The 27,987-nt window shown below is 42.9% G+C and overlaps 1 protein-coding gene across 8 annotated transcripts in view; it reads right to left on the bottom strand.

The window, feature by feature from the left end:
• The window catches only part of TRAF7 (TNF receptor associated factor 7), a 1,047,901-nt gene that overhangs the window by 322,618 nt on the left and 697,296 nt on the right, over positions 1-27,987 (bottom strand). For all 8 annotated transcript variants that reach the window (XM_044089204.1, XM_044089203.1, XM_044089206.1 and 5 more), the window contains one exon: positions 14,252-14,469. In XM_044089204.1, coding sequence (XP_043945139.1) covers positions 14,252-14,469 — 218 coding nt within the window. The remainder of the gene's footprint in view (positions 1-14,251; positions 14,470-27,987) is intronic.

The following is a 27,987-nucleotide window of genomic DNA, read 5'->3' as shown; positions in this document are numbered from 1 at the left end:
TAAGTATATATGCACATACTTATTTCTTCATTTACTAATTGGGTAAGCCTAAAATGTCTCTTTTCATGAATGGCACAGAACAATTGTCTGATTAAGTGACTTCCTAAAAGTCATGCAGTTTGCAAGTGGAAGCTAAGGGAATAAAAATCAGGGCTACAGAATGAAATCTGTCACCAGTTGATAACCTTGACCTTCTGTGCTAAACTGCCAGCTTACTGGAATAGGCTTCTGTATGGAGAAGTGTGTCGTGAAAGCAGAAATGACTTTATTAGAGGAGGAACAACTTTTGGTCTAGCATGGTTCCAATAGGCAGGACGAATCTGGGACTTCTTGGAGTCTACAGTTATGCCACAGGTGATGAAACAGTTTTTGGATCAATTCCAGGCTTTGTTATAATTACTGGGACAAAGGGCTGCTGCTAGATAGCCATCCAAATATTGTAACAAAATGTGTTGGAACGTTACACAGGACAAAAGTGAAGGCAGGCATTTGTTAAATAGCTTTAGTGATAAAGTGTAGTGAACTGGAAATGGAATTCCTACATCATAATTCTTAGTTGTATAAACAGCCACCTTCCATAATCAAAATGCAACCTCTTGATTTTAGTTTATTCCAAGGAGCGGCTAACAGTTCAAGAGGATAAACTTGGGAAAGTGCTTTACAGTAACAAGTTCAAGTAAAATAATGCCAGAACAACCTTTTACTCACGGCCTTTCTTGAGCACTAAAAAGACATTATTTGTCAGTGCTAAACTTTAGCTTGAGCTCCAGCCCAGCTACAGCAATGATTAGATGCGTGGACAAAAAAACTAAGAAAATGAAGTCAACTGGCAAGTAGAAATTAACAGCAGAATCCTTTCATCTATAAAAATGTTGTGCTGCACAAGGTTTATGGGTGGTGGGGAATACATTTTTCCTGTGTTGATACAGTCACATCTTGTCTACCTGTGGTAATAAATGTGTTGCTTAGTAAACCTAAGCATAGGAAGTGCACACCATACTCCACATGGAAACTTTAATGATAACGTTTTAAATAGTATTACTAGATACACTGCTGCATTCCAAATGAACACTGGCGACATTTTCAAAATAATGAATAACAGAAATATCTTTGCTTTGTTGTTATTTGCTTCACTCTCAAATCAATGTGCTGACCTGATTTGTAAGCTGGACTGCTGTACTAATTATGCAAAGAGAACTGCCACTGGGTAGAGAAATTACTTCATGTAAAATAAAAAAATTATTTCCTGCATAACCTATATTTTCAAACTAACGATAGACAGAGTCTGAAATAAAACTCTATACATATATATATATATATATATATATATATATATATATATATATATATATATATATTGCGGTAGTGTTGTCGCCTCACAGTAACACACTGTCCGGTTTGATTCTCAGCTAGAGTGTCTTCTGCGTGGAGACATGCGTGAATGGGTGCACCTTCGTTGAAGGTTGTGCGTCAGGGCTGGTAACTCTGCACGTAAAAATCAACTACCAATCATTAGCGGATCGGAGTTTCATGCGACCCCCTAACCGAAAAGCCGAAGACACAAATATATATATATATATATATATATATATATATATTTATATATATATATATATATATATAAATATATATATATATATATAAATATAAATATATATATATATATATATATATATATATATATCAACAGTTACATACATCTGCAGGGAAGCACAGTCAACTGACAGTGAAAAGTAGTAGCTAAATATAGATAACATGAATTCTCCTACTTCGCTCTTTTCTGCATGATTACAAATATGTGTTGGGGAGTGTCTGCTACTGGATGTAGGTACAGGACAGCAAAAAACAGTGGACCTATTTTAATGTTGTTTTTTTTAACCCAAAAGGATAAACTGCATTTTTACAAAATACTAAAATGTGAATTATACTACTGAACTGTCAAAAATATGTTCTTACATTTACAATGCAGAGTCACAATGTAGGCACTTTTTTTTCTTTTTGGACTCTTTGTCGCTCTATCTGCTTATCATTAGCCTCCTCACAACCAGTTGGCCAACTTGTTTCCCCATCATTGGGAGTGTGGGTCAACCAGGAGAGCAATCATGTAGGTAGCCATTGGAGGGGATTCTAAATGTTTTCATGTTTTGTTCCATCCTTGTGAACATGCGCTGTGACAGCCCCCTAAGTGGGACACAAGATAGGCATACATATGCTGCACCGACTTTCACTTCTGCATGGGACTGACATCAACAGAAAGTACAGTTGTGTACACTTACCATAAATGTAGATGTTCGAGTGTATTTCACTGTTGCAGTCATCACATTTGGGTTATCCCTGCCAGGGTAGCCCTCAGTTTGCCCGAATACCAGAGGCTTAGTATTTCTGCATCGGTTGCTGTCGCTTCAGGACTGACGTCAGGTCGTCAGTAGTATAAAGTATGGCAGCCGACACCATTACATCAGTTTTTCTTGCCCTAACTGTCAGGAGCCCCCAAGTGGGAGCCAGGATATGGTGGAAGAACCCAGTCAGTAGAAAGTAAATACTAAAAAGTTTCTTGAAAGGAGAGCGAGAGAAAAGGGGGATGGAGGGAGGGAAACCAGGACTGCAACAGTGAATACACTCGAACATCTACATTTATGGTAAGTGTACACAACTGTACTATGTTCTTCGTGTTTCACTGTTGCAGTCATCACATTTGGGTTGATTCCCAAAGCTGAGGAAAAGGGTGGAGGCAGTAAAGAAGACTGGGGGCTGGCTAGGATGCCCTGTAAGACTGCAGTGGCAAAGCCTGCCCTGGATTTGGAGAAGATAGGCAGGTGGTAATGCTTCATGAAGGTATTAACAGATGTTCATGTTGCAGCCTCCAGGATGTCCCTGGTGGGGACTCCTCTGAGGAAAGCTGCAGAGGTGGAGGTTGCTCTGGTAGAGGGAGTCCTGACACACCTTAGGGAGAGGTTTCACGTGTTGCTTGCAGCAGAAATGGATGCAGTCAGCTATCCATTTGGAAATGGTTTGTTTGGATAAGGCTTTGCCCTTTGCTCCTGCAGCAAAGCTGACTAACAACTGATCAGTCTTTCTAAATTATTTGGTCCTGTCTAGATAGAATCTGAGCTGTCTGTGCACATCTACATAGTGCAGTTTCCTTTCCTCATTGTTTTGTGGGTTAGGGAAAAAGGTGGGCAAATGAATGGATTGGTTGAGAGCCACATTGGACACCACTTTAGGCATGAATGATGGGTTTGTCCTGAGGGAGACCCTGCCAGCATGGAAAATGATGAAGGGCTCTACAGCCATTAGTGCTTGTAGCTCGGATACTCTTCTTGCTGAAGTGATGACCAGAAGCAAGGCTGTCTTCCATAACAGAAACTTTAACTCTGCTGAAGCTGCTGGTTCAAAGGGGGGCAGGGTGAGCTTTTCCAACACAAAATTTAGGTCCCAAGCTGGGGAGGTGCTCCTCTGGGTGGCCTCAAGTTGCTAGCCCCTCTTAGGAACTGTTTGATGAGAGGGTGTGAGAAAAGAGATTGCTCAGTGCTGCAGAGATAGCAGAGGCATGAATTTTAATAGAAGAAAAGGATAGACCACTGTGTAGTAGGTCAGGTAGGTAAATCCAGGATGAGAGGTAGGGAGGGCTGTGCCGTATCGGCTCCCTTAGCCTGGATCCAGATGCAGAACCTTTTCCATTTGTCAGCATAAGACTTTCTAGTGCTAGGGCATCTGGCCTCACGTATAACATCTAGAACCTGTTTACTGAGATTGGCAGCTTGTACAGTGGATCAGGGAATATGCCAGGCTGCAGATTGAAGGTCGGTAATTGGGGATGCATGAATTCTCCTTCCCTCTGGGTCAGGAGTGTTGGAATCTGAGGGAGATGCCATGGTGGCAGAGGGGACAGACTGCGCAGCAGTGGGTACCAGTGCTGGCATGGCCAGTCTGGGGCAAATCAGAACTGTCCTTGGTTTTTCCTCTCTTATTCTGAGCAGGACCCTGGTAATGAGAGGTGGGGGGGAAATGCATAGACCGAGAGGTTGACCCACTGGAAGGGCAGAGCATCCACTTTCCAGGCCCTGCAATGAGGCTCCCTAGTGCACACCTTGCTGAGCTGATGGTTGGAGTGAGAAGCAAAGAGGTTGACCTTCTGGGTGCCCCATTTCTGAGTTATAAGGATGAAGATTCTTTGTCTGGTTGCCACTCATGTGGGTCCAGAAGATTTCTGCTTAAGCTGTCTGCCAGAGAATTTAGAGAGCCTGGCAGGAATTGTGCTAACAGGTGTAGTTGCATGGCTGAGGCTGTGTGCCAAAGGGTCATGGAGAGCCTGCATAGAGGGTAGGAGTGAGTCCCTCCCTGCTTGTTGATATACCACACCACAGTGGTGTTGTCTGTTTTGAACAGTAGACCCCCTGGGGAGAGAAGGGGTCTGAAGGCTGTTAATGCGTGCTGGACAGCTAACATCTCTTTTTGGTTGATGTGCAGATGTATTTGATGTGGGCTCCATTGGGCCTGTATGCACCTGCCGTCCAGGTGGGCACCCCAGGCATAATCTGATGCATCTGTGGCGAGGGTCTGGGTGGTGTGGGTTTGTGAGAAGGGTAGTCCCTTGTTGTGGTGGCATGCTGCTGCCCACCAAAGAAAATCTTTCCTTAGACAAGGTATCATTGGTTTAAGAGTTTCCAGGTCTTGAGAGTGTTGACACCAAAGGCTTTTTAGGTACCACTGAAGTTTCCTCATATGCAGTCTGGCATATGGAATGAGTAGAACGCAAGACGCCATGAACCCCAGAGCTTGCAGGATTTTCCTTGTGGATAACTGGGGTCTGGTGGCTATTTGAGAGAAACAGGTTGTCAGGTAAGTTTGCTTTTCTGGTGTAAGGAATACCATCTGGGATGCAGTGTCCAGGCTTGCTCCCAGGAATACAACTTTTGGGTGGGTACTAGTTTGGATTTGTTTTCGTTAATAGTGTACCCTAGGGAGGTCAGTAGGTCTTTTACAAAGGCCAGGTGCTAGAGCAGCTTTTCCTGACTGTCTGCCTGAATTAGGCAGTCGTAAATATGAGTAAATTTGAATATTTCTTTGCCTGCAAAAGGCAATGGCGGGAGCCAAACATTTTGTGAAAACTCTGGGAGCAGTAGATAAGCCAAAGGGAAGGGCAGGGAACTGAAAGTGCAGTGATCCTGCCCTGAAACGTAGATATTTCCTGCATGATTCCCTGATTGGGATGTGTAGGTAGGCCTCTTTTAGGTCTAGGGTGGCTAGCCATGCATCCTTGGACAGCATAGGTAGTAGTTGCTGGATGGTGAGCATTTTGAATTTTAGTATCACCAGGAAGGTGCTTAGAATGGATAGATCGAGGATGGGGTGCCAGGTTGCCCTCTCTTCTTGGCCTAGCTGTTCTGCAGGAATGTGCTCTATTGCCCTCATAGAGAGCAGGGAAAGGACTTGCTTTTTGGTCTCTGCCCACTGGTTTGGAGGAAGATCTGGGAACCCTTTTGGGGTTGGTAGTGTGTGGAAAGAAAATATGTATCCCTGGGACACTATGTTGAGGACCCAGCTGTCGTTGGTAATGGTGGCCCAGGTGTGGAAGGACAGTTTTCCTCCCAGAGGCAAGTGTAGGTGGGCAAAGGGAGGGGGTGGAAGTGGAAAGTCATTATGAGTTCTCTGCACTCCCTGGTTTAGAAGTGGAGGTACTCCATTGCGTTGATCTCTGCATTCCCTGTGGCTGTTGTCTGGGGGCTCTGCTTCCCCAGGGTCTGGGCTGAACTGACCTGGAGGGGGCAGGAAAGGACCAGTGGCTGGAGGGGCAACGCCTACTGAACCTGGGTGGCTGGACCTGCAGGAAATCCTTAACTGTCTGCATAGATTTAGCTTTTTCTTTCATCTTTTTTAAGACCTCCTCTGCCTTGGTGTCAAATAAGTTGTCTTTGTGCAAGGGTGCATCCAATAGTTCAGATTTGACATTGTCTGGCAAGGGCTGTTCTTTAAGCCAAGCATGCCTTCTAAGGACAGAGCCCGTGACTGCTGCCCTGCAAGATGCTTCCAGGGTATCAAAATCACAGTGTAAGGTGTGCTTAGTTACTTGACTTGCAGAATGCATTAAATCTTGTAACTCTATTTTCTGCACAAGCAGGAAAAGATGATATTTTTTGTTTGAGGAGTTCCATGGTATGCTGCTGAAATTTTAGCACATGCAACTGACAATTTAGTGCACTAATAGAGGTGTATATTGTTTTACCTCATCTGTCTAATGCTCGGAAATCCCTGTCTGAGGAGGTGGGATTCTTAGCAGAAGTTGCTTTAATTCCTTTAGACCCTTGGGAGATAACCTCAGGGTCAGCAGTAGGATTTTTGAAAAGAAATTTGTGAGAGTCAGGGACTCTAATACTTGTCAGGTTTCCTGGGAGCAGGAGGGAGTGTGTCCAGAGTCAAACTAGATTCCATGAAAACATCATCCACAACATCCAGGACAGGAGGAATGGCCAAGGGTCTGTGCTGTGGAAGATCTAAGAATTCCCTGAGTCTCTTTTTAGACTGAGGGTAGTCATGACATTCCCATTGAAAATGCTCCCTTAAAGTATGAAGGGTTTCCCCAAAGGAAAAATCCTCGGGTGGAGAGACTGAAGGAATGGATTCCTCTGCATCAGAATCCTCATAAGCAAACAGAGGTTGCATGTCTTCATATTCAGAGGCATCAGAATCATCGAACTGCTGTTCAGATAAAACTACTGGGGACAAATCTCTTTTTCTTTTGGAAGGGGTAGCTTGGCTTCTCCTGATCAGCATTATACAGTCCCTGGGCCTTAGAAACTCAGTAGTTTGCGAAAGAACAGTAGACGTGAAAGAAGTCATCGGTTTGTGTCGAGAATCGGTAGTGTGAAGTACTTCCTCGGAAGCCGGTGCCTGCTCAGCGGCTCCAGACCCATCCAAGGTAGAGACAATTGCAGGATCCTTAGTCAATGAAGAGTTTTGCAGCATACGGGACTCTGAAAGGGTCTCGGTAGCGGCCTGCGAATCCACAGAAGTGGGCATCACTGAGGACCGGAGAACTCACGACTAGCTTAACGGAAGCATCGTCGGTAAGTTTGGACCTGTGCAGTCTGACTCTGTCATTATCCTTACGTTTCTTCAGAAGTTCTGCTGTCGGATGACTTACCAAAGCCATATCAAAAATCAAGAACAGAGAGCAAAAATATCTAGCTACAATGAGGGTCCAACGATGTATAGTTCTGGCACTGAACAAAGCACAAAAGCGGCAGCGGAGGATGTTGTGATCTGGGCCTAAGCAAGTGATCCAGTAAGAATGAACGTCTCAGTGTGGTACTTGCTTTCCACAGGCAAGACAATTGATAACTTTTTCTGACATCGGTTAGAGCAAGAAAAAAAGGATCCCCAATGGGGTACTTAGCTTTAGAAGACTTCAACTTCAATTCGGCAAATGAAAACTCAGGTAGCGGCTGACCGGCACTCGTGCGAACTGCTTCTGCTTCGGGCTCCTCGGCAAGAAAGACTGATGTAATGGTGTCGGCTGCCATACTTTATACTACTGATGACCTGACATCAGTCCTGAAGTGATAGCAATGGACGCATAAATACTAAGCCTCTGGTATTCGGGCTAACTGAGGGCTACCTTGGCAGGGACAACCCAAATGTGATGACTGCAACAGTGAAACACAAAGAACATCTGCCTTGTACATCCAAGGAAAAAACTGTGCAGTTGTTCTCCCAGTCACCACCAAGGAAATCAACCACAGCACATGTGCTATGAATATGAGACCTGCCCGCAAGGATGTGGCCATCATCTCTGCCTGCATTGTCAAGTTCCCCAGTCATTTTTTAACTTGTATCGCCTAGGCTGCAGTATTGGCTTTATCCCTCTATGTAACCAGTGTTAGTCAGTTAGGCTAATTTGATGAGAAAACCAAAAAGCCTCATATTATTCAATCACTGCAGTTTGTGGATATAAGGACAAAACTGGAAGCTTCTTTTATTTCTTTCTAACAAGTTTCCCAACTTAATCCCTCTCATTATATAAATATTATGCAAAGCAGTGTGATAATGCAATCAAGTGCAACTGTGTTCCCATTTGTTCAGTGCTGCATACTTTTTCATTTGGTGACAATACACTTTTTGTTGTGGTGATCATACATTCTTAACCATTGACATCCCAAGCTCATATACAGTAGAATCCAACCCTGTGCACTGGCAAATGCTTATGTACGCATCCATTTACTGTTAGTAAAGCAGACCATTTGCACAATGTGTTAGTCTAAATTTCATTAACTGCAACTGAGTTACACAGCATATATTGCATGATATGTATTAATCTTGAATAAAATGTCTTATGTACAAAAACTGATTGCTCCGCTATGACAGTTTTGTCACTACTTCAGCATAGCACAGATATCCACATGTTGCAGACAAGCACTTGTGATGTAAGTTAGAGCACAGATGAAGCAAATGCTACAGCAAGTCACTTCCTTTGGGGTGGAAGGGTCGTTCAGTGTTTCATGCTCTAATAAAATGCAAATGGTCTAGGTAGAAGCAAAACAGAATTTCTGGAGATTCTGTCGTAGATGGTAACTTCTTAAGCTACATGCTCAAGGTATTCCATCTCCAGCTGAGCCTCTTAATATAACAGTTTTATTGCCTGCTATGGACTAAGTGAATGCAGTCTCTTACGTTACTTTAGCAGTTTAATTACTATATAGTTGCTTGAATTAACATTACTTCTGTTGCAATTACTTAGACTACAGGTACAATACGCTGAAATCAGTAAAATCAAAGAAGCACTTTTTTCCTCCTGTTGCTTGTCAACCATCAGTTTCACCACCATTTATCAAACCATTCTGCACCTTGTGGGTGGAGGCCATCCACAAGAATCATCACTATGGCAACACCCACTGATTTTGTGTTTTTATCCTTAGCATTCCTGCCCATGCTCAGCATTCCCATAAGTGGGAATGCAGTGGTGTTCCAGTGCCTGATTGTCCCTCACTTCCACAAGGGACATAATCCAACAGGACAATTCCTCCTCAACTACTGGCTTACACCGCAGCTTCTCCAATCTCTACCAGGGAAAGAATACTTAGCCAATGTGCCTCCAAGCACCCCAACCCTCCCTCATGAAAGAGGTGACTGGGCTCCATTCCCACTTTGTCTCCTCCAGTATCAGGGTTGCTAATCAAATGCCACAGTCACCTGAGCTCTACTCGGACCTTAGACTTGCATCCAATGATCAGGATGTTGTCAATGTACCAAACAAAAGGAAGAATGGAGTCCTTGGGCCATGAGACACACCTAACCCGGAATAAAAGAATGAAATAGTGGTCACTGGGAGTTTCACTTTCGCATAATGTTAAGATGCAAAACAAAACAAAAACAAAACAAAAACAAAAAAAAAACAAAAAAAAAAGACTTCCTTCAGTTTCTATTAACAACTAGATAATTAATTAACCTCCCTGCATACCTATTTCACTCCAATGGAGGTCAGGAAGTTGGCACTGTAACTGCTAATGGGCGGAGCCCAAGTCTTTTGACAGAATCAAATTATGTCCTCACATTTCAAACAAATGCTCATATTTCTGAAACCACAGGGGTTATGAAAAAAGTGTAAATGGCAAACTGATCAGCACAAACTATTCTTATAGTTGTATTATTCTTTAGATTTTAAATGTTAAATTGAATTTTATAAGACATTTTGTAAACAACTTACAAAATCTCAGCAATCACTCAAGTTACACAAACACTGTCAGGACCATTTTATTCACTTAGCGGAGAGCTTTCATATGAGGCTAAGGAGTTCTGTCTGTTACTTGGTTGTTGAAATATTTAGAAAAATGTGAAAATGATATCTATAAAAATTAATATCATAAAAACAACAGTTAATATCTATTTCCCTGCACTAGACAGAGAAAATATTAATGCAGTTGAGTTTGCCACTGTGCAAGTTTTAAGAAGAAATCTTTTAAAACCTTGTACATAGCATGGTTTTGGAATTTTTGATGAAAATATGAACAAGCAATATTTGACGCCTACAGGCGTCACTAGGAGTTAACTGCAGATGCACCTGCAGGCATTACTTGGATGTAATACGATACTGTTTACCCTTTTCTTGGATTTAGAGTACATAAATCTGAAATACTCATTTACTTCTAGAATGTCGAAAGAATAGGCTTTGAAGAGTTATCAAAGACTGCTCACTGCCCCAAGAATTTCTCGTGACTTCCTTCCCTCTTTAGATGGTTCTGAGACTCATGCAAAACAAGAAGATGAAAACAGACTATGGAAGAACAGCTAAGCGTCTATGCTGGAACCCACCTTTTCACGTGTTCTCAGTCAGTGTACTACCACATCAATGTGCCCAAGGCTCTGTATTACTACTGCACTTGTAAACTATACACTACAGTCACATTCCAAACCTGCTCATCAAGTCCACATTCTGTAACTATAATTCATCACCACACAACATTGCTTTTATCATCTAGTTCCTGAAATTGCATCACCAATGCATTTCATAATGATATCCTGCAGTCAATAAATAAACTCAATAATAAAAGGAAAAAAATGCTGTCCAGGACCAAGAAGGAGCAGGTGTCTAATTGAAAGCAATCTCTCCTTAGCCTGAACAAACAAATAAGAGCACTAGTGAAATCCTCCAAAACAAACTTCACGAGTCCAAACTGGCCACATCTGCTAAAGACAATCATAAGGCTTTCTTCATATATGTCCGCAATCTCAAGGGAAGCACCCAGATCTGCTCAGAACTGGTGGTCAAGGACACTACATACACAAACCCTGTGGATATAGCCAACCTGCTGGCAGACAGATTCAGTGAAAACTCCTTTCCCCCCCTCCTATCAGTAAAACAAGACAACCCCAGTGTCTACCCCCCTCCCCTTATCTCTAGGGAGCAAGTCATCACTGCCCTCTCAAAGGCAAAAAGTACAGCCTCCATGGGACCCAATAACATCCCAGGCTGGACCCTACATGAACTCGGGTAGGAACTTGTAGCACCATTAGGCACTCTATTCAACCAAAGCCTGAGTACCAGCTTCGTCCCAGCCAAGTGGAGGACAGCTACTGGCATCCCTTTGCACAAAGGTGGAGTGTGTCCACTGATCCAGGAAATTATAGACCCATTAGCCTAACTAGCCTGATCTGTAAGGCCATGGAGCGGATTATCATGGACCTCATTAACAAGGACACTGGCAACCTCCAGACACTTGATCCCACAAAGTTTGGTTTTGTCAAGGGGAGGTCATACCTGCTAAATTGGATTGACTTCTTTGAGACAGTCACCAAGGCCATGGACGAGGGGAAGATGGTGCACACTACCTACCTTGACCTAGCCAAGGCCTTTGATACCATTCCCCACTCAGGTATAATAGAAAAACTCTCTCAACTAGGCATCAATCCATGTTACCAGATGGGTAGCAAACTGGCTCACTGAGAGAACCCACCTAGTCAAAATAGGGGAAGCCACCTCAAGTAGTAGACCCGTAACAAGTGGTGTACTCCAGAGATCGGTCTTGGGGCCTTTGATGTTTAGGATATACTTCTCAGAGGTGCAGATCAAATCTAGTGGGCTATGGCTGACCAAGTTTGCAGATGACTGCAAGCTGGGTGCTATCATCAATTTCCCCTAGTGATGTGGACATCCTCCAAGAGGGTCTCAACCAAACAAATGGCTGGTGCCAGAAACATGGCCTCAGACCGAATGCCAAAAAATGCATCATCATCCCTTTTGGGGAGAATGACGTCCCCACAAATTATCACATTGATAATAAGGCACTAAGCACGCAATCAAGTTGTGACGGACTTGGGCACCCAGGTTGATAGCATACTGACTTTTGACCACCATATTGCCAACGTTGTACAGAAAGCTTTCTACATGGCCCACCTCATTAGTAAGGGCATCTCATCCAGGGACAAGGTGGTCATGACATCCCTGTATTCTTCTCTTATAAGACCTTCTTCTTCTTTCGGCTGCTCCCGTTAGGGGTCACCACAGCAGATCAACTGTTTCCATTTCTTCCAGTCCTCTGCATCTTGCTCTGTCACACCAACCACCTGCATGTCCTCTCTCACCACATCCATAAACCTTATCTTAGGCCTCCCTCTTTTCCTGTTACCTGGCAGCTTCATCCTTAGCATCTTTTTTCTCCAATATACTCTGCATCCCTCCTCAGCACATGTCCAAACCAATGTAATCTTGCCTTTCTGGCTTTGTCTCCAAACCTTCCAACCTGGGCTGACCCTCTAATATACTTATTCCTAATCCTGTCCATCCTAGTCACACCCAGTGCAATTCTTAACATCTTCAACTCTGCCACATCAAGCTCCGACTCCCGCCTTTTTGTCAGTGCCACTGTCTCCAACCCATATAACATAGTTGGCCTCACTACCCTCTTGTAGACCTTCCCTTTCACTCTTATTGGTACTCATCTGTCACAAATCACTCCTGACACACTTCTCCACCCATTCCATCCTGCCTGTACTCTCTTCTTCAACTCTCTTCCACACTCACCATTACTCTGAACTGCTGATCCCAAGTACTTAAACTCATCCACCTTCGCCACCTCTACTCCCTGCATCCTCACCATTCCTCTATCCTCCCTCTCATTCACACACATATATTCTGTCTTAGCCCTGCTGACCTTCACTCCTCTCTAGAGTACATCTCCACCTCTCCAGGGTCTCCTCCACCTGTTCCCTACTCTCACTACCGATCACAATGTCATCTGCAAACATCATAGTCCACGGGGACTCCTGCCTGATCTCGTCTGTCAACCTGTCCATCACCACTGCAAATAAGAAAGGGCTCAGAGCTGATCCTTGATGTAATCCCACCTCCACCTTAAACGCATCCGTCACTCCCACCGCAGACCTCACCGCTGTCACACTACCCTCGTACATATCCTGTACCACCCTTACATACTTCTCTGACACTCCCGACTTCCTCATACAATACCACAACTCCTCTATTATTAAGTACAACGCCCCTTTCGGCATGTACCTCACAAAGCACATGCAGCAGCTGGTGAGACCACAGAGGTTCCTCACCCAGAGAATCCATGGCCTCAAACATCTTCCCTACACAGATAGGCTAAAAGCCCTGTCCCTCTACTCTGTACTGCTACTCAGTCTCCTACAGACTCCTCAGAGGTGATCTCTGTCTGGCATACAAAGCAATCTCAGACCTTGCCCTGATGGGACTGCTGCGTATCCGCAAGTCAAGCTCCACTCAAGTAACCCACACGTGTGGCCTCAACCTGGTCTGAGGCATCAATATGACTTGTTGGTGGGACAGATTTGTGTCCGAGAGACTCCCCCTTTTGTGGAATAGACTCCCTCTCCACATAAAGCAGAGTACCTCATTAAACCTTTTTAAGCACAACCTGGATAACTGGATGGGGAACAGAAAATAGACGCCTGGGATTCCACTTGTGTCACTGCTTGACAGTGGCATAGGGTGCTGACTTGTTGGAACATGGACAAAATTTTTGGCTAGGCTTGTAAGGGCCTCAGGGCCAATAGCCTACTAACTTCCTATGATCCTATGAAACAAAAATACTATTTATCATTCCAGTTCTGTTTTATTAACCACTCCAACATACTATGAAGTAATGCAACTTGAATTCACATACCACAAGAATGCACTTACTCAGAAAATAAATGTTTTCACTCCTTTTTCACGTTTACTGAATACACATTTTTGAGTAATTTAGAACAAAAAAGTCATGTAAGGAAAAGAGGACACAAATGTCTACAGTGTAAATTTATAAAAACTGCCTCTTCAGTAGCTCTCCAAGGGAATAGATGGAATATGGTAAAATAAAGGCTACAAGAAGACTTGGAAGTTTTTAGAGACCGGTTGTCTCTAATGGGTTAAATTCTTAAATTGCCAAAGAAGCTTTGGAAATCCTTTCGCTGTTCCAGCAGTCAAAATTAAACTGATTGCATTTCATTTTTTTTCTGTCATATCAAACAGCTCTAAAATAATACCATCTCAAGTACACATTAAAAAGCCTCAGGTTTTGCACTGTATATCAGACAACTTCCATGATATTAGCTCTTTTAACTCTATTTTTTGTGTCTTCCTGATACAGCATATATACATTATGCACTGTGAATGCTTTGGAAAGTCATCATTTCTAAAGATTTTGACTTCTGTGCAAAACATGCAGCACAATACAGCTCACTTGCTCCTCATGCACACTGAAGACACAACGATAATGTCAGTAAAATGCAGAGCACTAACCGAACTTAAGCTCAAGATTCTTCTCCACTTGGTCTATTTTCTCAGACAATTTTCCAAGCATCGATCGGAGGAAAGCAATTTCCTGATCCTTCTGCGCCATTGCCACCTGCATCTCATGAAAACGATCATCTGTCTGCTGCAGGAACTCTTTCAGGCCCTCAAATTTACACATGTCGAGATGAGTCTCATAAGTATCCTGATTACCTATAAATGTACACCTAATAAAGAAAAGCAGAAGGAACACTGAGCTCAAAGTGGCAATAAATACAAGAATCAGACAGCAAGGAGCATCTCCAAATCCATACGGCTGACAAATGCTTGTGTGTTCTTTGTAGATACTCAGATGCAGATAAATCACATCTACACATTCACTACTAAATGACAGGCACTGCTTTGACAAAAGATAAACTCCACATAATGAATAAAGCATATAAAGATCACAAAAAGTTTCTGCTGAACAGGACTAATAGAATTAACTCAGTTGCATTTGCCATGGGACTTTCACTACCTCTCTTTCCACAGCACTTAATTGCTAGAGATGATAATTCAGAATTTTCGATAGTAATGTTCATTCTAAAAGTGCACTAGCGAGTTTTGTTAAAATCGCTGGTGTCCTTCAGTTATTCCAGTGCATTAGTACTAAGACAGGGCACACTGGCATTCTTAGTGGCACACAAAAATGTACAGGGAAGTACAAACAGCATAAATGAATCAGTATAAAACTGGATGGCATATTTATACTCGACAAATAATTAACACGTGCCAATGCCACATGCATAGCCGTCCTTAGGCATAGGCCAACTAGGCCTAGGGCACCGGTCTAGCAGGGGCACTTTTCCAGTATTTATTTGGTGTAGGTAGACCAGGATGGGGGCACCAGGTAGTGAGGTGATGGGGGCGTGGAGCCCTTTTGCCTAGGGCACCAGTTGACCTAGGGCCGCTCCTGGCCATGTTAAATAAGCAGCTACAAAATAATGTAGTCTGTCACACGGGAGCTACCTGAAAAACTAAAAAAAAATTCTTATAGAATGTCATGCAGAACCTCTGCTAACAAATGCAGTAATATGACTGATTACAAGGGAAGGCGCTACTGCTTTTTTTCCTACTACTACTAGATTTTCTCAAGTGTGCTATCACAGTAAACAGTTGTATACCATGGACAGAAGTCAGCTTTTAAACTTCAACTAGATGCTGAAAAAAAGTTTTTGAGTATTAATATCTAGCAACAGGTGCCAGCCCGGTGCCCAACCTTCCACAGAAGGCACACGCATGCACACACTCACACCTAGGGCCAATTTGGAGTGTCCAATCCAATAGTGACTGTAAAGTCATATTTTCAAAAGAATGTGTTGCATAAAATATAACAGCAAAGAGTCTAAAAAACAAACCAGTACAGCAAAAACATAATTAGTCAAACTGGTGTAACTGCCATCTGGGTAATACACAGCAATACATACAGGTAGTAAAGTACAGAGTCATTAAAAAACTTAATAAAAATAAAGCTAATAAAAATAACTCCACTGCAGAAGGTTATTTAACAGTTCTGGAACAGTAATCTAACTGTAGAGATACATTATTAGAGAAAGTTGTCTGCTACATGGAAGTTTACTCGAAATTCAGTTGCAAGTTCAAACTTCGGGTCAAGTCTTTAACTAATATAAATTAAACACTGATTTTGATTAGCAAGCAGTGGAATTTTGAAGTTTCTGCTGCTGAAGGGAAAAAGAAGCAGTTGAGAAGCTAAAAGTGCCTCTTCTAAAAACTGTTGATTAATCAGTAGCTGGTGTTTGTCTTTCGGCGTTAAGGGTCGCCACAGCGGAACTCCAGTCTACTAACGATTGGCAGTAGATTTTCACAAATGCCGAGATGCCAGCTCGACGTTCAATCTTCAACAAAGGCACGCCCATTTACGCATGTTTTTCGAACGCCCACCCAACCGTGGGGAGGACATGCAGAATCCACACAGAAGGCACTCCCCGCACTCCAGCTGAGAATCGAACGGGAGAACCTCTTGCTGTGAGGCAACAACGCTACTGCTGCACCACCGCGGATTTGATTACTCAGTAGCATTGTGACAAAACTAACTGTAAAAGGACATTAATTCAGAAGGTTTGTCTACTGCATTCTGTTGACTCCATAGCATAGAAGAATGGATGCCTCACCACAACTCATAAGACCTAGATCTGATTAGTGGCCCAAACACTGGAGAAGTTAGTTATGGAGGGATAAAAGACCAAGACAGACACTGGCTCACCAGTTTGTGGTGTTGGAGCTGGCAGAGTAATGTGGTAAGACATTCACCTGGGAAAAGGCTGGCCGTCCATCTCATGCACTGAAGTAGCATCAGCCTGCCAAGGGGCATGCATGCACTCTAGCTTGGTATCACAGGTATAAAGGAGTAAACAGTCCCACTAGACATAAAAGGAAGCCATTGATCATGCATTCCGGCCAAAAAGGGGAGATGTTTGGACTATAGGAATAATATAACAGATGCTAGGTGAGAGTCACATGCCCAAGAGTTCTCACATCCCACTGTTGGTTTGCTATGACATAAGACTCTGGAGGACTGAGTAGGCTAATAGAGAAAATGGACTTGATGGTCACAGAAGGAGAGGGGTGCCAAAAAGATTGATTAAATAATACTGTTCTGCACTCTGAAATCCACTTTTCCATGTTTTGCCCTCCTCATGGATGTTTATTACCTTTATATTGTGGGTTTTTAATTGACTTCTTGACACCACACAAGCTATTCAAAAAGCTCAGACATAGTCAAATACCTACTGGCTATGCATGGGCCAAAAATATAAGGAGAGTAAGAAGGAAGTGACCATTCCTCTCCAGTGTCAGTGGTAAGGATTCTCCTTGACCACTGCACCAGAGAGGGAACATCTGCTGTAGAAGTAGGTGGACATTACTGATATCAGAGAAACAAGGGCCACTGATGAGACAGAGTGGGACATGGAGATTCCATGGTGTAGGCTGTTGAAGAATGATAAAAGAATTGAGTGATGTAGGTACAGTAGCAATCAACATAAAAAAGATGGCATCAAAGGTCAGGTCTGACAGAAAGAATAACCTACTATGAAGGCAGCAAGGGAACATTCAAAGTCAGAACCTGGATAAATCTGCAGTGGCAAATGTACAAGAATGGGTGAGTGCTAAATGACTCGTACAGCCTATTAGCCCCAAATTCATCAAGGTAAGAAGGCAAGACATTAGAAGACAGAATAAAGAGGGAAGTAGGAAGAATGGAGTTATACTCATGGAAGAAATCAATCTGCTAGGAGTAGACTATAAAGCTCCAAGGAACAGAGGGAGTTAGAGCTGACCAAAGTCCTACACCACAAGGTCTTCAGCCAGATGATGCAAAACTATATCAGAAAGTACAAAATTCTGGATATACTCTTGACCACTGCAGAAGGTATCACCTGTGTCCTGGAGAAGGTGCTATCAGACAACGACGTGCCACTTATGTAGTTTATAATGAAGTAAAAATACAAAGACAAAATGGTGGTCTGGGATTATAGAAAAAGAATTACGATCAGGGGAAGGTGGTCAAACATGAATCAGGGGACTGTGATCAAACCTCTGCTATCTCTGAAAAAACATAAAAACAAAAAAATCTTGCTTTTTTCCCACTTTTCTGAGATTTAAAAAAGTTCAGTTACAGGCTTGCTGTTCTTGAACTGCTTGTAAGTTTCTGTGAGGCCATTTTTTGCTTGGGCTAAAGGGAAGTCTCTCTGTTGATCAGTGGCAGTGAAAAATATTGAGCAGCCTGCCTGCCCCTGTGGGAGTGGTTACTGACTTGAAACTGTAGTTTTATTGGCCATTTTGGGTCAATTCCAAAACTCCTTCATCTTCCTCTCTTAAAACCTGGTTGCCTCGTGGTTTTGGCATCTTTTCAGGCTTGTTGGCTGTTGGTGAAGCACCCACCAAGAGGAGAAAACGCTGAGAGAAGAAAGGAGCCACTTTTGAGATTTTAAGTATTTTTCCTCTGTTTATTTGCTAAGTTTTTCTGCATAGCCACCTATTTTGAGCATTTTCTGGGTTGTTAAACTTGATTTCTGCATTAGTAACTGTATTTAGAGCGCAACCTAGAGCTGTTTACTGAATTTCCTGTTTGCACTTATTTTTAAAATTGTTTTTTCTCAAAACTTGCATTTTATCTGTCTTTGGCCTAGCACTCTTGTGTGGGGTCATTTACTGCACTGTTATAACTTGTTGATACTTGTGAACCTCTGCTATCTCTGAAAAACAAAAACAAAAAAATCTTGCTTTTTTCCCACTTTTCTGAGATTTAAAAAAGTTCAGTTACAGGCTTGCTGTTCTTGAACTGCTTGTAAGTTTCTGTGAGGCCATTTTTGCTTGGGCTAAAGGGAAGTCTCTCTGTTGATCAGTGGCAGTGAAAAACATTGAGCAGCCTGCCTGCCCCTGTGGGAGTGGTTACTGACTTGAAACTGTAGTTTTATTGGCCATTTTGGGTCAATTCCAAAACTCCTTCATCTTCCTCTCTTAAAACCTGGTTGCCTCATGGTTTTGGCGTCTTTTCAGGCTTGTTGGCTGTTGGTGAAGCACCCACCAAGAGGAGAAAAAGCTGAGAGAAGAAAGGAGCCACTTTTGAGATTTTAAGTATTTTTCCTCTGTTTATTTGCCAAGTTTTTCTGCATAGCCGCCTATTTTGAGCATTTTCTGGGTTGTTAAACTTGATTTCTGCATTAGTAACGGTATTTAGAGAACAACCTAGAGCTGTTTACTGAATTTCCTGTTTGCACTTATTTTTAAAATCGTTCCCTTCTCAAAACTTGCATTTTATCTGTCTTTGGCCTAGCACTCTTGTGTGGGGTCATTTACTGCACTGTTATAACTTGTTGATACTTGTGAACCTCTGCTATCTCTGAAAAAAACAGAAAAACAAAAAAAATCTTGCTTTTTTCCCACTTTTCTGAGATTTAAAAAAAGTTCAGTTACAGGCTTGCTGTTCTTGAACTGCTTGTAAGTTTCTGTGAGGCCATTTTTTGCTAGGGCTAAAGGGAAGTCTCTCTGTTGATCAGTGGCAGTGAAAAACATTGAGCAGCCTGCCTGCCCCTGTGGGAGTGGTTACTGACTTGAAACTGTAGTTTTATTGGCCATTTTGGGTCAATTCCAAAACTCCTTCATCTTCCTCTCTTAAAACCTGGTTGCCTCGTGGTTTTGGCATCTTTTCAGGCTTGTTGGCTGTTGGTGAAGCACCCACCAAGAGGAGAAAACGCTGAGAGAAGAAAGGAGCCACTTTTGAGATTTTAAGTATTTTTCCTCTGTTTATTTGCTAAGTTTTTCTGCATAGCCGCCTATTTTGAGCATTTTCTGGGTTGTTAAACTTGATTTCAGCATTAGTAACTGTAATTAGAGCACAACCTAGAGCGGTTTACTGAATTTCCTGTTTGCACTTATTTTTAAAACAGTTTTTTTTTTTCAAAACTTGCATTTTATCTGTCTTTGGCCTAGCACTCTTGTGTGGGGTCATTTACTGCACTGTTATAACTTGTTGATACTTGAAAACCTCTGCTATCTCTGAAAAAAAAACAAAAAAAACAAAAAAATCTTGCTTTTTTCCCACTTTTCTGAGATTTAAAAAAGTTCAGTTACAGGCTTGCTGTTCTTGAACTGCTTGTAAGTTTCTGTGAGGCCATTTTTTGCTTGGGCTAAAGGGAAGTCTCTCTGTTGATCAGTGGCAGTGAAAAACATTGAGCAGCCTGCCTGCCCCTGTGGGAGTGGTTACTCACTTGAAACTGTAGTTTTATTGGCCATTTTGTGTCAATTCCAAAACTCCTTCATCTTCCTCTCTTAAAACCCACTTTTGCGCGGTTTTGCGTGTTTTTGAGCATAGCGCAACAGCGGGGCAGCGCCGCCTAATTGGGTTTAAACTATTCCTGGCTCCACAAAGTCTGCTGTTGACTTTTTCCCTTACAACTGCTCTATCTCTCAATTTAAACACCATATTCTCATTCTAAGGCCCTTCACTGGTCCAATTAAGTAATCCTACAAGTTAGCACTATTAAACCATAAGCACTACTTACTCTTATACTCTCTACGATTACCCTGTCCTCTATTGGTCCGTCTTAAATTTAGTTTCCCTATATTACTCTAGCATGTCCAAAGGTCAGTCAATGGTTTCCTCTCCAGTCCAGCTGGTGAATCTGGGAATTTTGAGGCAATGTTACAACTGTCTCATGTACACGGACAACCCTCTCCTCCTCCAAACAGGTTCAAATATATGTGAGAGATGCAACTATTTAGCCAAATTGGAGGCTGAGCTCTCTCATCTCAAAACTGGTGTAACCAGTCAGGAGGAGAAGGTAACCTCACACAACACAATTCCAGTATCACATAGTCCCACCACATCAGCGAACCAAACACATAAATACACAAAAACATACTCGGAGGCTCTAAATAAGAATCTACCTAAGCAACAGAGAACTCCAAAGCAGACATCCAAGCAAACGCTACCTCAAAACAAAACACGCACAACACATAACCCACAAAGTCAGTGTGCCAAGCAGCCACAGCCCTTAAGGCTGAATAACACACCTGATACTCTTGTAATAGGTGACTCTACTGTCAGATACACTGATGTCCCGCTCACCAGGCTGAATAAAGAGAAGGTCACGGTGAGCTGCCTGTCGGATGCTAGGATCCGCCACATACCGCAAGCACTCAGGTCACTCCAATGCAAATACAAATATGACTCAGTCATTGTACATGCTGGTGTGAATGACCTGAGACGTACCTCCCTGGACTATATGAAAAGAGACATGGAGGAGCTCTCTGATCATGTAGCCCAGGCTGGTATGACCCTGACCTTGAACAGCATCTTACCCTCACCTAGAATGATGCCACAGTACAAAGACAAAATGATCGATTTTAACAAATGGCTAAAATTTTGGTGTCATTCAAAGGGGATCCAGTGTCTGTCAGCCTGGGATGACATGCTCGACAGCCACATTGCTTCGCTAGGGACGGCTTGCACCTGTCACCACTGGGCTTTTGGATGTTGGCAAAGGCTCTTGCCACCCCCATAGTGCCTTTTTTAGGCAAGGCTCAAAAGTCAAACCCACCCCCACAGACAGCACAAGGAACAAGAAAATAAGGGTAATGCTGCTAAACGCCAGAAGTCTTAACCTCAAGATGCACGCACTCGAAGCTCTCCTCAGTATGGAGAACATCGATATCTGTGCAGTGACAGAAACCTGGTTCAAGGCTCCAGAGAGCACCCCAGCACTACCAGGCTATACCTCATATCATGCTTTTCGGCCCCAAAACCAGGACCGAACCACAAAAGGAGGGGGAGTTTCCATATTTATCAAGGATATCCACACCTCCAGGTTAGTGGCATTGCACAAAGTATCGGAGACCATCCATGTGCAACTAACAGTGGGCAAGACTGCTTTTCAGTTTATATCATCCTACAGACCACCCTCTCAAAGTCAAGAATCACACTCGGCTTCCCTGAAAACATTGGAGAACATGAAGATCTCTCCGAACACCATTATAATGGGCGACTTCAACTACCCAAACATTGACTGGGAGCACTACTCAAGCCCCAGCACCTTAGCCCAAAGGTTCCTGGAAATTATAAACTCAAATGCTATGGAACAACTAGTCACCACTCCCACAAGAGGGGACAACATACTAGACCTGATCATTACCAACATGGGGACTCTATGCTCCACACCAGAAGTATATCCCTCATTGGTAAGATCAGACCATAAATTAATTTCACTGGATGTCCACATCCCGACCCCACCCCCAGCCCAGAAAACCACAGTGAAAAACTTCTCAAAAGCGAACTTCTCACTTCTCAAAACCGAAGTGGAAACCTTCAAGGCCCCAGGGATAGTGGAAACTACGGCCCAAACTGCAGAATCCTATATAAACGCATTCTACGGACATCTCCAGGAATGCATGGATCATGCTATCCCAAACAAAACCAAGACCCAATCATCCAAAGGCAGGCGTCCAGTCTGGTGGACCCCTGCCATAAATAAACTGTACAACAGAAGGAGGAAGCTACTACATGATAGAGCAAAATCCCTAATAGGGAAGGCATCTCTGATCAGTACTAGCAAAAAATTACGATCCCTCATATAATCCTCCAAGGCCAGCTTTGAGAGAAAAATTGCACAGGACACCAAAGACAATCATAAGGCTTTTTTCAGTTATGTTAGAAACCTGGGATGCAACTCCCAGACTTGTTCTGAGTTGATTCTAAACGACAAAATATACAATGAACCCACAGACATCGCCAATATCTTGGCACACAGGTTCAGTGCAAACTTCTCCACCCCCTCCCCCACAAAAGAGCAAGTATCTATCCCGGCAGAGGGCTGCCTCCCAAACATCTCTGATGCTCAGGTGAAGGCTGCCCTCTCCAAAGCAAAAAACACTGCTTCCATGGGACCAGATGGCGTCCCAGGTTGTGTCTTACATGAACTCCAAGAGGAACTAATCCCTCAAATAAAACAGCTATACAATCTCAGCCTCACTACAGGATATGTGCCCACAGAATGGCGTACAGCAACAGTGGTCCCACTCCACAAAGGTGGAGCCTCTACGGACCCTGGAAACTATCGCCCCATAAGCCTGACTAGCTTAGTCTGCAAGGCTATGGAGAGGATCATCATGGAGCTCATAAACAAAGACATTGGGGACCTACAGACACTAGATCCTACCCAGTTCGGCTTTGTCAAGGGCAGATCCTGCCTTTTGAACCTGGTTGACTTCTTCGAAACAGTCACCAAAGCCATAGATGAAGGGAAGGTAGTCCACACAGCATATCTGGACCTTGCAAAGGCATTTGACACAATACCCCACTCGGGCATCATAGATAAGCTATCCAGCTTAAATATAAACCCCTATGTCACAAGATGGGTCGCAAACTGGCTCAAAGACAGAACCCACAGAGTAAGAGTTGCTGGAGCCATGTCCAACTCGAAACCGGTCACAAGTGGCGTCCCACAGGGTTCTGTCCTGGGACCACTCTTGTTCGGTATATACTTTTCCGAGGTACAGGCAAACGTGGGAGGACTATGGCTCACCAAGTTCGCAGACGACTGCAAACTGGGCGCCATAATCAACTCTCCAGCTGACACAAACAACCTTCAAAAAGGTCTCACAGAGACAGATAACTGGTGCCAGCGCCATGGTTTAAAGCTAAATGCCAAAAAATGTATAGTCATACCCTTTGGCAAAAACAATGTGCCCACAAATTACCACATAGGCGGAAACCCATTAAGCACAGAGAAAGTTATTAGGGACCTGGGGACCCAAGCTGATAGCAATCTCTCCTTTGAAAACCACATTGCCAAAGTGGTTAGAAAGACCTTCTACATAGCCCACCTCATCACGAAGGGTTTCACATCTAGATCAAGAGAGGTAATCGTGCCTTTATTCATCCCTCATCAGGCCCATCATAGAATACAATGCCCCTTTTGGGATGTACCTTACCCGACACCTGCAGCAATTAGAAAGACCCCAAAAGTATCTCGCCAAGAGGATCAAGGGTCTCAAACAGATGCCATATGCTGCTCGGTTAAAAAAACTCCAGCTCTACTCAGTTGCATACCGCCTACTTTGAGGTGATCTATGCCTGACATACAAAGCTATGTCAAATCCAGAATTAATGGACATGCTCCACCTCAGTAAATCTAAATCCCTTAGAGCCACACGCTCGAGGGACTTGAACCTCAGCACAGAAATAAATAGAACTTGCTGGAGGGACAGGTTCATAACCCAGAGGCTCCCTTCGCTCTGGAATAGAATTCCAGTTCATGTGAGGCAGAGCACCTCACTGAATCTCTTCAAGAAGAATCTCGATAGATGGATGGGGGATCGTAGGTTTGTCCCAGGGATTACTCCTGTGTCACTATTGGACAGAGGTACAGTAAACTAAACCTTAAAAAGGGCACAGTATACTCAAATCAAGGGGTGGCGTAAGCCATACTGAATCGGGCTAGGCTTATAATTGCCCCAGGGCAGATAGCCTAGTATGAACCTATGAACCTAAGTAGTAAGCAAGATATGGGAATAGACAAGGAATACAGTGCTTAGGACTATGGATATGAGGAAAGACATAAAAAAGTGAAAAACCAAGGCAAATGAGGCCACATGTGAATGTGTAGGTAGCACAAAAGATACAGCATTCAAGAGTGAGAATGAGCAGTGAGGAGGGAGTGAAGTCACAATACAATGCATGCAGAAGGGTAACAAAAGAGGAGAGGGTAATGAAGAAGCAAGATGAAAAGAAACTGACAGAAAGATCATAAAGAGGAAATTATGGCTTTTTAGGTATACAGAAGAAAGAAGGATGAGAAGAACAGACCTGACTTAGATGAGCTAAGGATGAAAGGGAGGTCTTAGAAAACTGGGAAGAAGCAGAGGTACTGGATGAACATGCAACTTTAGCCTTCATGAAAGAAAGGACAGGGTATCTTCATTGTCCGAACCCAGGTACTCTGATAATAGGAACTTGCTCACACAAGCCAGATCATCAGCTGTGGATTCAATGCAATCAGATTCCTCTGATGAGGATTCAAATTGCTTTAATTTGAAGCGGATATGGACAACAGATTTATTTCTAGCTCAGGCCTCTTGGACCTAAAGCAGGATATGAAGTTTTTGGCCAGCTGGACCAAGGAATTTGAAGAAGAGACTCGGGAGGGAGATTAGGCCGAGGCAAGGAAGGCTGCACCTGTTTAATTCTGACTTCCTCCCAAAATCAGAAAAATCTGCTTTGAAGCCTTGGGTCCTAAGCAGGGGAACAAAGAGTTCAATGTAGCTGCTGGAAATCTCCTCATGTACAAAGATTATGAGGATATTTCCTTACCCTTCCAAAATCATGATGTGTGCCTCTCCTGCCAAAGGATCTTCAGCTATTGATGGGGCCCTTTGGATATGTGAGTCAGGAGGACAAGCCAGAAACTGAAGGGGTAGGTGCCTATGAAGTGGTTATGCCAGAGGTCTCAGCTGAGAAAGATTCTGTGGTCAGAGTCTGCGAAAGCTCCTCACCTTGCATGCAATCACTGGATCTTAGGAAACCCAGATTACTGGTAAAGTCCTTAGCTTCCTACACTTCCTGCTTTTTCTTTGGAAGAAGGCTCCCAGAGACCTTAACATTTGCTACTGCAGCTTAGGACTAGAAATGTACCTTTTTTGGAAGGTAACTCCCACAGAGATTTCTGATGACACTGAATTGTCTGTGGGGTGAATGACACAGTGCAAACAGCAGTCTACATTGTGTTCTCTGTTGAAGCTAAACAGACACTTGCTTTGAAAATCCTTATTGTAATTTGTTTTCCTCACACAGCCCAATTACTGACCTTCACAAAATTATCCAGAACTAGTTTCTGAATACTAATAAAACAACATTCATATAGTACAATAAGAGAAAAAAAACCCTTATGGGGTAGTTCTATAACTCCCTGGAAGAAGGCTGATTGACAGACTACACTCACTGTCTAAAGCATATACAACAATGCTTACTGCATGCAAGAAAGATCTGAAGATGGCATGGGCTAATGCACCCTTACACCACCAACATGCTCACTTCTGTTTGGAAGCGATTCAGATGAAGCACTGATGGAAGGTAGAGCTCTAGAAGATTGGTCAGCTGCAGGCTAACTGTGGTCAAGATATCTCAAGAAGTGAGGACTGCATTAGCGACACCTACAATGAACAAACAGAGTGCTGTGGTGAGACAAAAACATAGGAATAGGGAAAGTGATTACTGGAGCACCTAAAGTGTCAGTCTTGAGTGCAATAATTTTCAGTGTGCTTATTTTGTGCATATCGGAGGGGACAGGAAGTAAGATTAGCCTCTTTACTAATAATAAATATAGGTGTAGGATGGGGAGAAGAGACAGGAAAGATTTGGAAAGGACAAGTAAGCACAAACTGGCAGTTTTAGTACACTACTGAAAAATACAAAGTACTGCATTTGAGCCACAACAACTTGGTATGGAATATCAGCTGGCAACAGGGTAACTGACAGCAGCAGGGCAGAAAATGTATCTGCTCTTTTTTTTTTCGTTTCTCCCTTACCACTCACAGCTGACCATCAGCTGCCACCAGCTCATCTCATCATTCACTGGATCAACTGGACCCTATCTTCGCCTCCACTGGGCTCAATTTGACCCATGTCTGATGCTGGTGAGGAGATTAAGGATGCTGGTACAATGCCAACTGCTGCCAGGGAGTATGCCCTAATCCCTACAAACCCAGTGGTAGACTTGCAATATCTGCAATGAGCTGCCTTTTGGAGGTGCATGCATGCTTCAGAACATGTGCAACCTTCCAATCAAGCTGTATACAGCCTGCAGCACAGACCTTGCCAGGCTATTAATGTTGTTACTGCAATGAGCCTAGGTGACCTCCCTCCCCAAGATGAGAGAGTTAGCATTGGCCACTCACTCCCATCTTTCCCCACCCAGTCACTCCAGTACAGAGACACCAGAAGCTGCTGAAGACTGGGGGGGGGGTGACAGGGGTGCTTAGTAATCTAAAAAGGGCAATTTTTAAAAACTATTTACTACCACAACATAGGTTCACTTGGAGGACATTTTAAGCTTAGCCAATTTTCATTTTGGTACTTGAATTAACATTTCTGATTGATCTTACCTATCCCCATGGCTAATAATTACATATTAGCCCTAGTGAGAATAAATGTGATCAAACTGTAGATAACTTTAGGGGACCCATGTAAGGGATGCAGCATTTAGAAACTGCCTCTGTCCATTAGTGGCACGAGGGGTAATCCTGGAGTACATTTTCTATTACCCATCCTTAGTTCCAAGTTATATTTGAATATGGACAGGGATGAGCTTTGTTTTACTTGAATGGATTCTCTGTTCTGGATATATATCCATCATCCATGTGATCATTCTAACATATTAATTTAATTAATTAAATTAATTTAATTGATCATTCTAACATATTGATTCATGCATTTTTATTTAAATAAGGTTTGAATTTTAATGGATTCATCTTGATAAAGCTCAGCATTAGCTGAGCGAAAGCGCTTGATACATTTTGGTGTGGTGTGGTGTTTAACAACTAATAAATTTTTCAGACTTCAATTTTCAGTTTCCAGGCTGGTACTTCGCTCTCACCGTAGTTCTCTGGAGTAGTTGACTTCCCAAAGGATACAATAATCTATTTCTTGGAGTTTAGTTTCAATTCATGATTCTGGCACCAGTTATTGTTTGGGACAAACCTTCCTGCATGATGGTTAAGTCATTTGGGGATTCAATAACTGCTCCTAGCTTGCAGTTATCACAAATTTAGTCGGCCAAAGCCCTTTGGTATTTCCTTTTACTTTTGAGATGTATGTGCCAAACAGAAAAAGTTTCAGCACCGAACCCTGGGGGATACCATTGGTGACTGGTCTCTTCCCCTAGTTTGATCTCTTGCATCCTGTGAGCAAGCATTTATGTATATGTTCTTTGATTCACCTTCCTGATTGTATTAAGTTATATTCCATGTATAATACAGCACTACTTGCTAGAATGTGTTTTAAATTTGTAGTTTAGAACAGTCTTCTAGTGAGCAATGAAAGAAAATGTATGAACCAATAATGGCAAAACTACCCATTTCAGAAAATTTCAACCATAAAAGGCCACTCAAACTTGTCATTACAATCCACCAATATCAGTAAATATGCAAAATCTCTGCAGAAGTAATAATTCCACATTAAAGGGATCTGT

This window comes from Protopterus annectens, chromosome 12.part0, assembly GCF_019279795.1.
Source record: "Protopterus annectens isolate FY-2018-M chromosome 12.part0, PAN1.0, whole genome shotgun sequence".
NCBI classification, from domain to species: domain Eukaryota; kingdom Metazoa; phylum Chordata; order Ceratodontiformes; family Protopteridae; genus Protopterus; species Protopterus annectens.
Note: the sequence above shows the minus strand (reverse complement) of the source record. Positions and strands in the feature narration are given on the sequence as shown.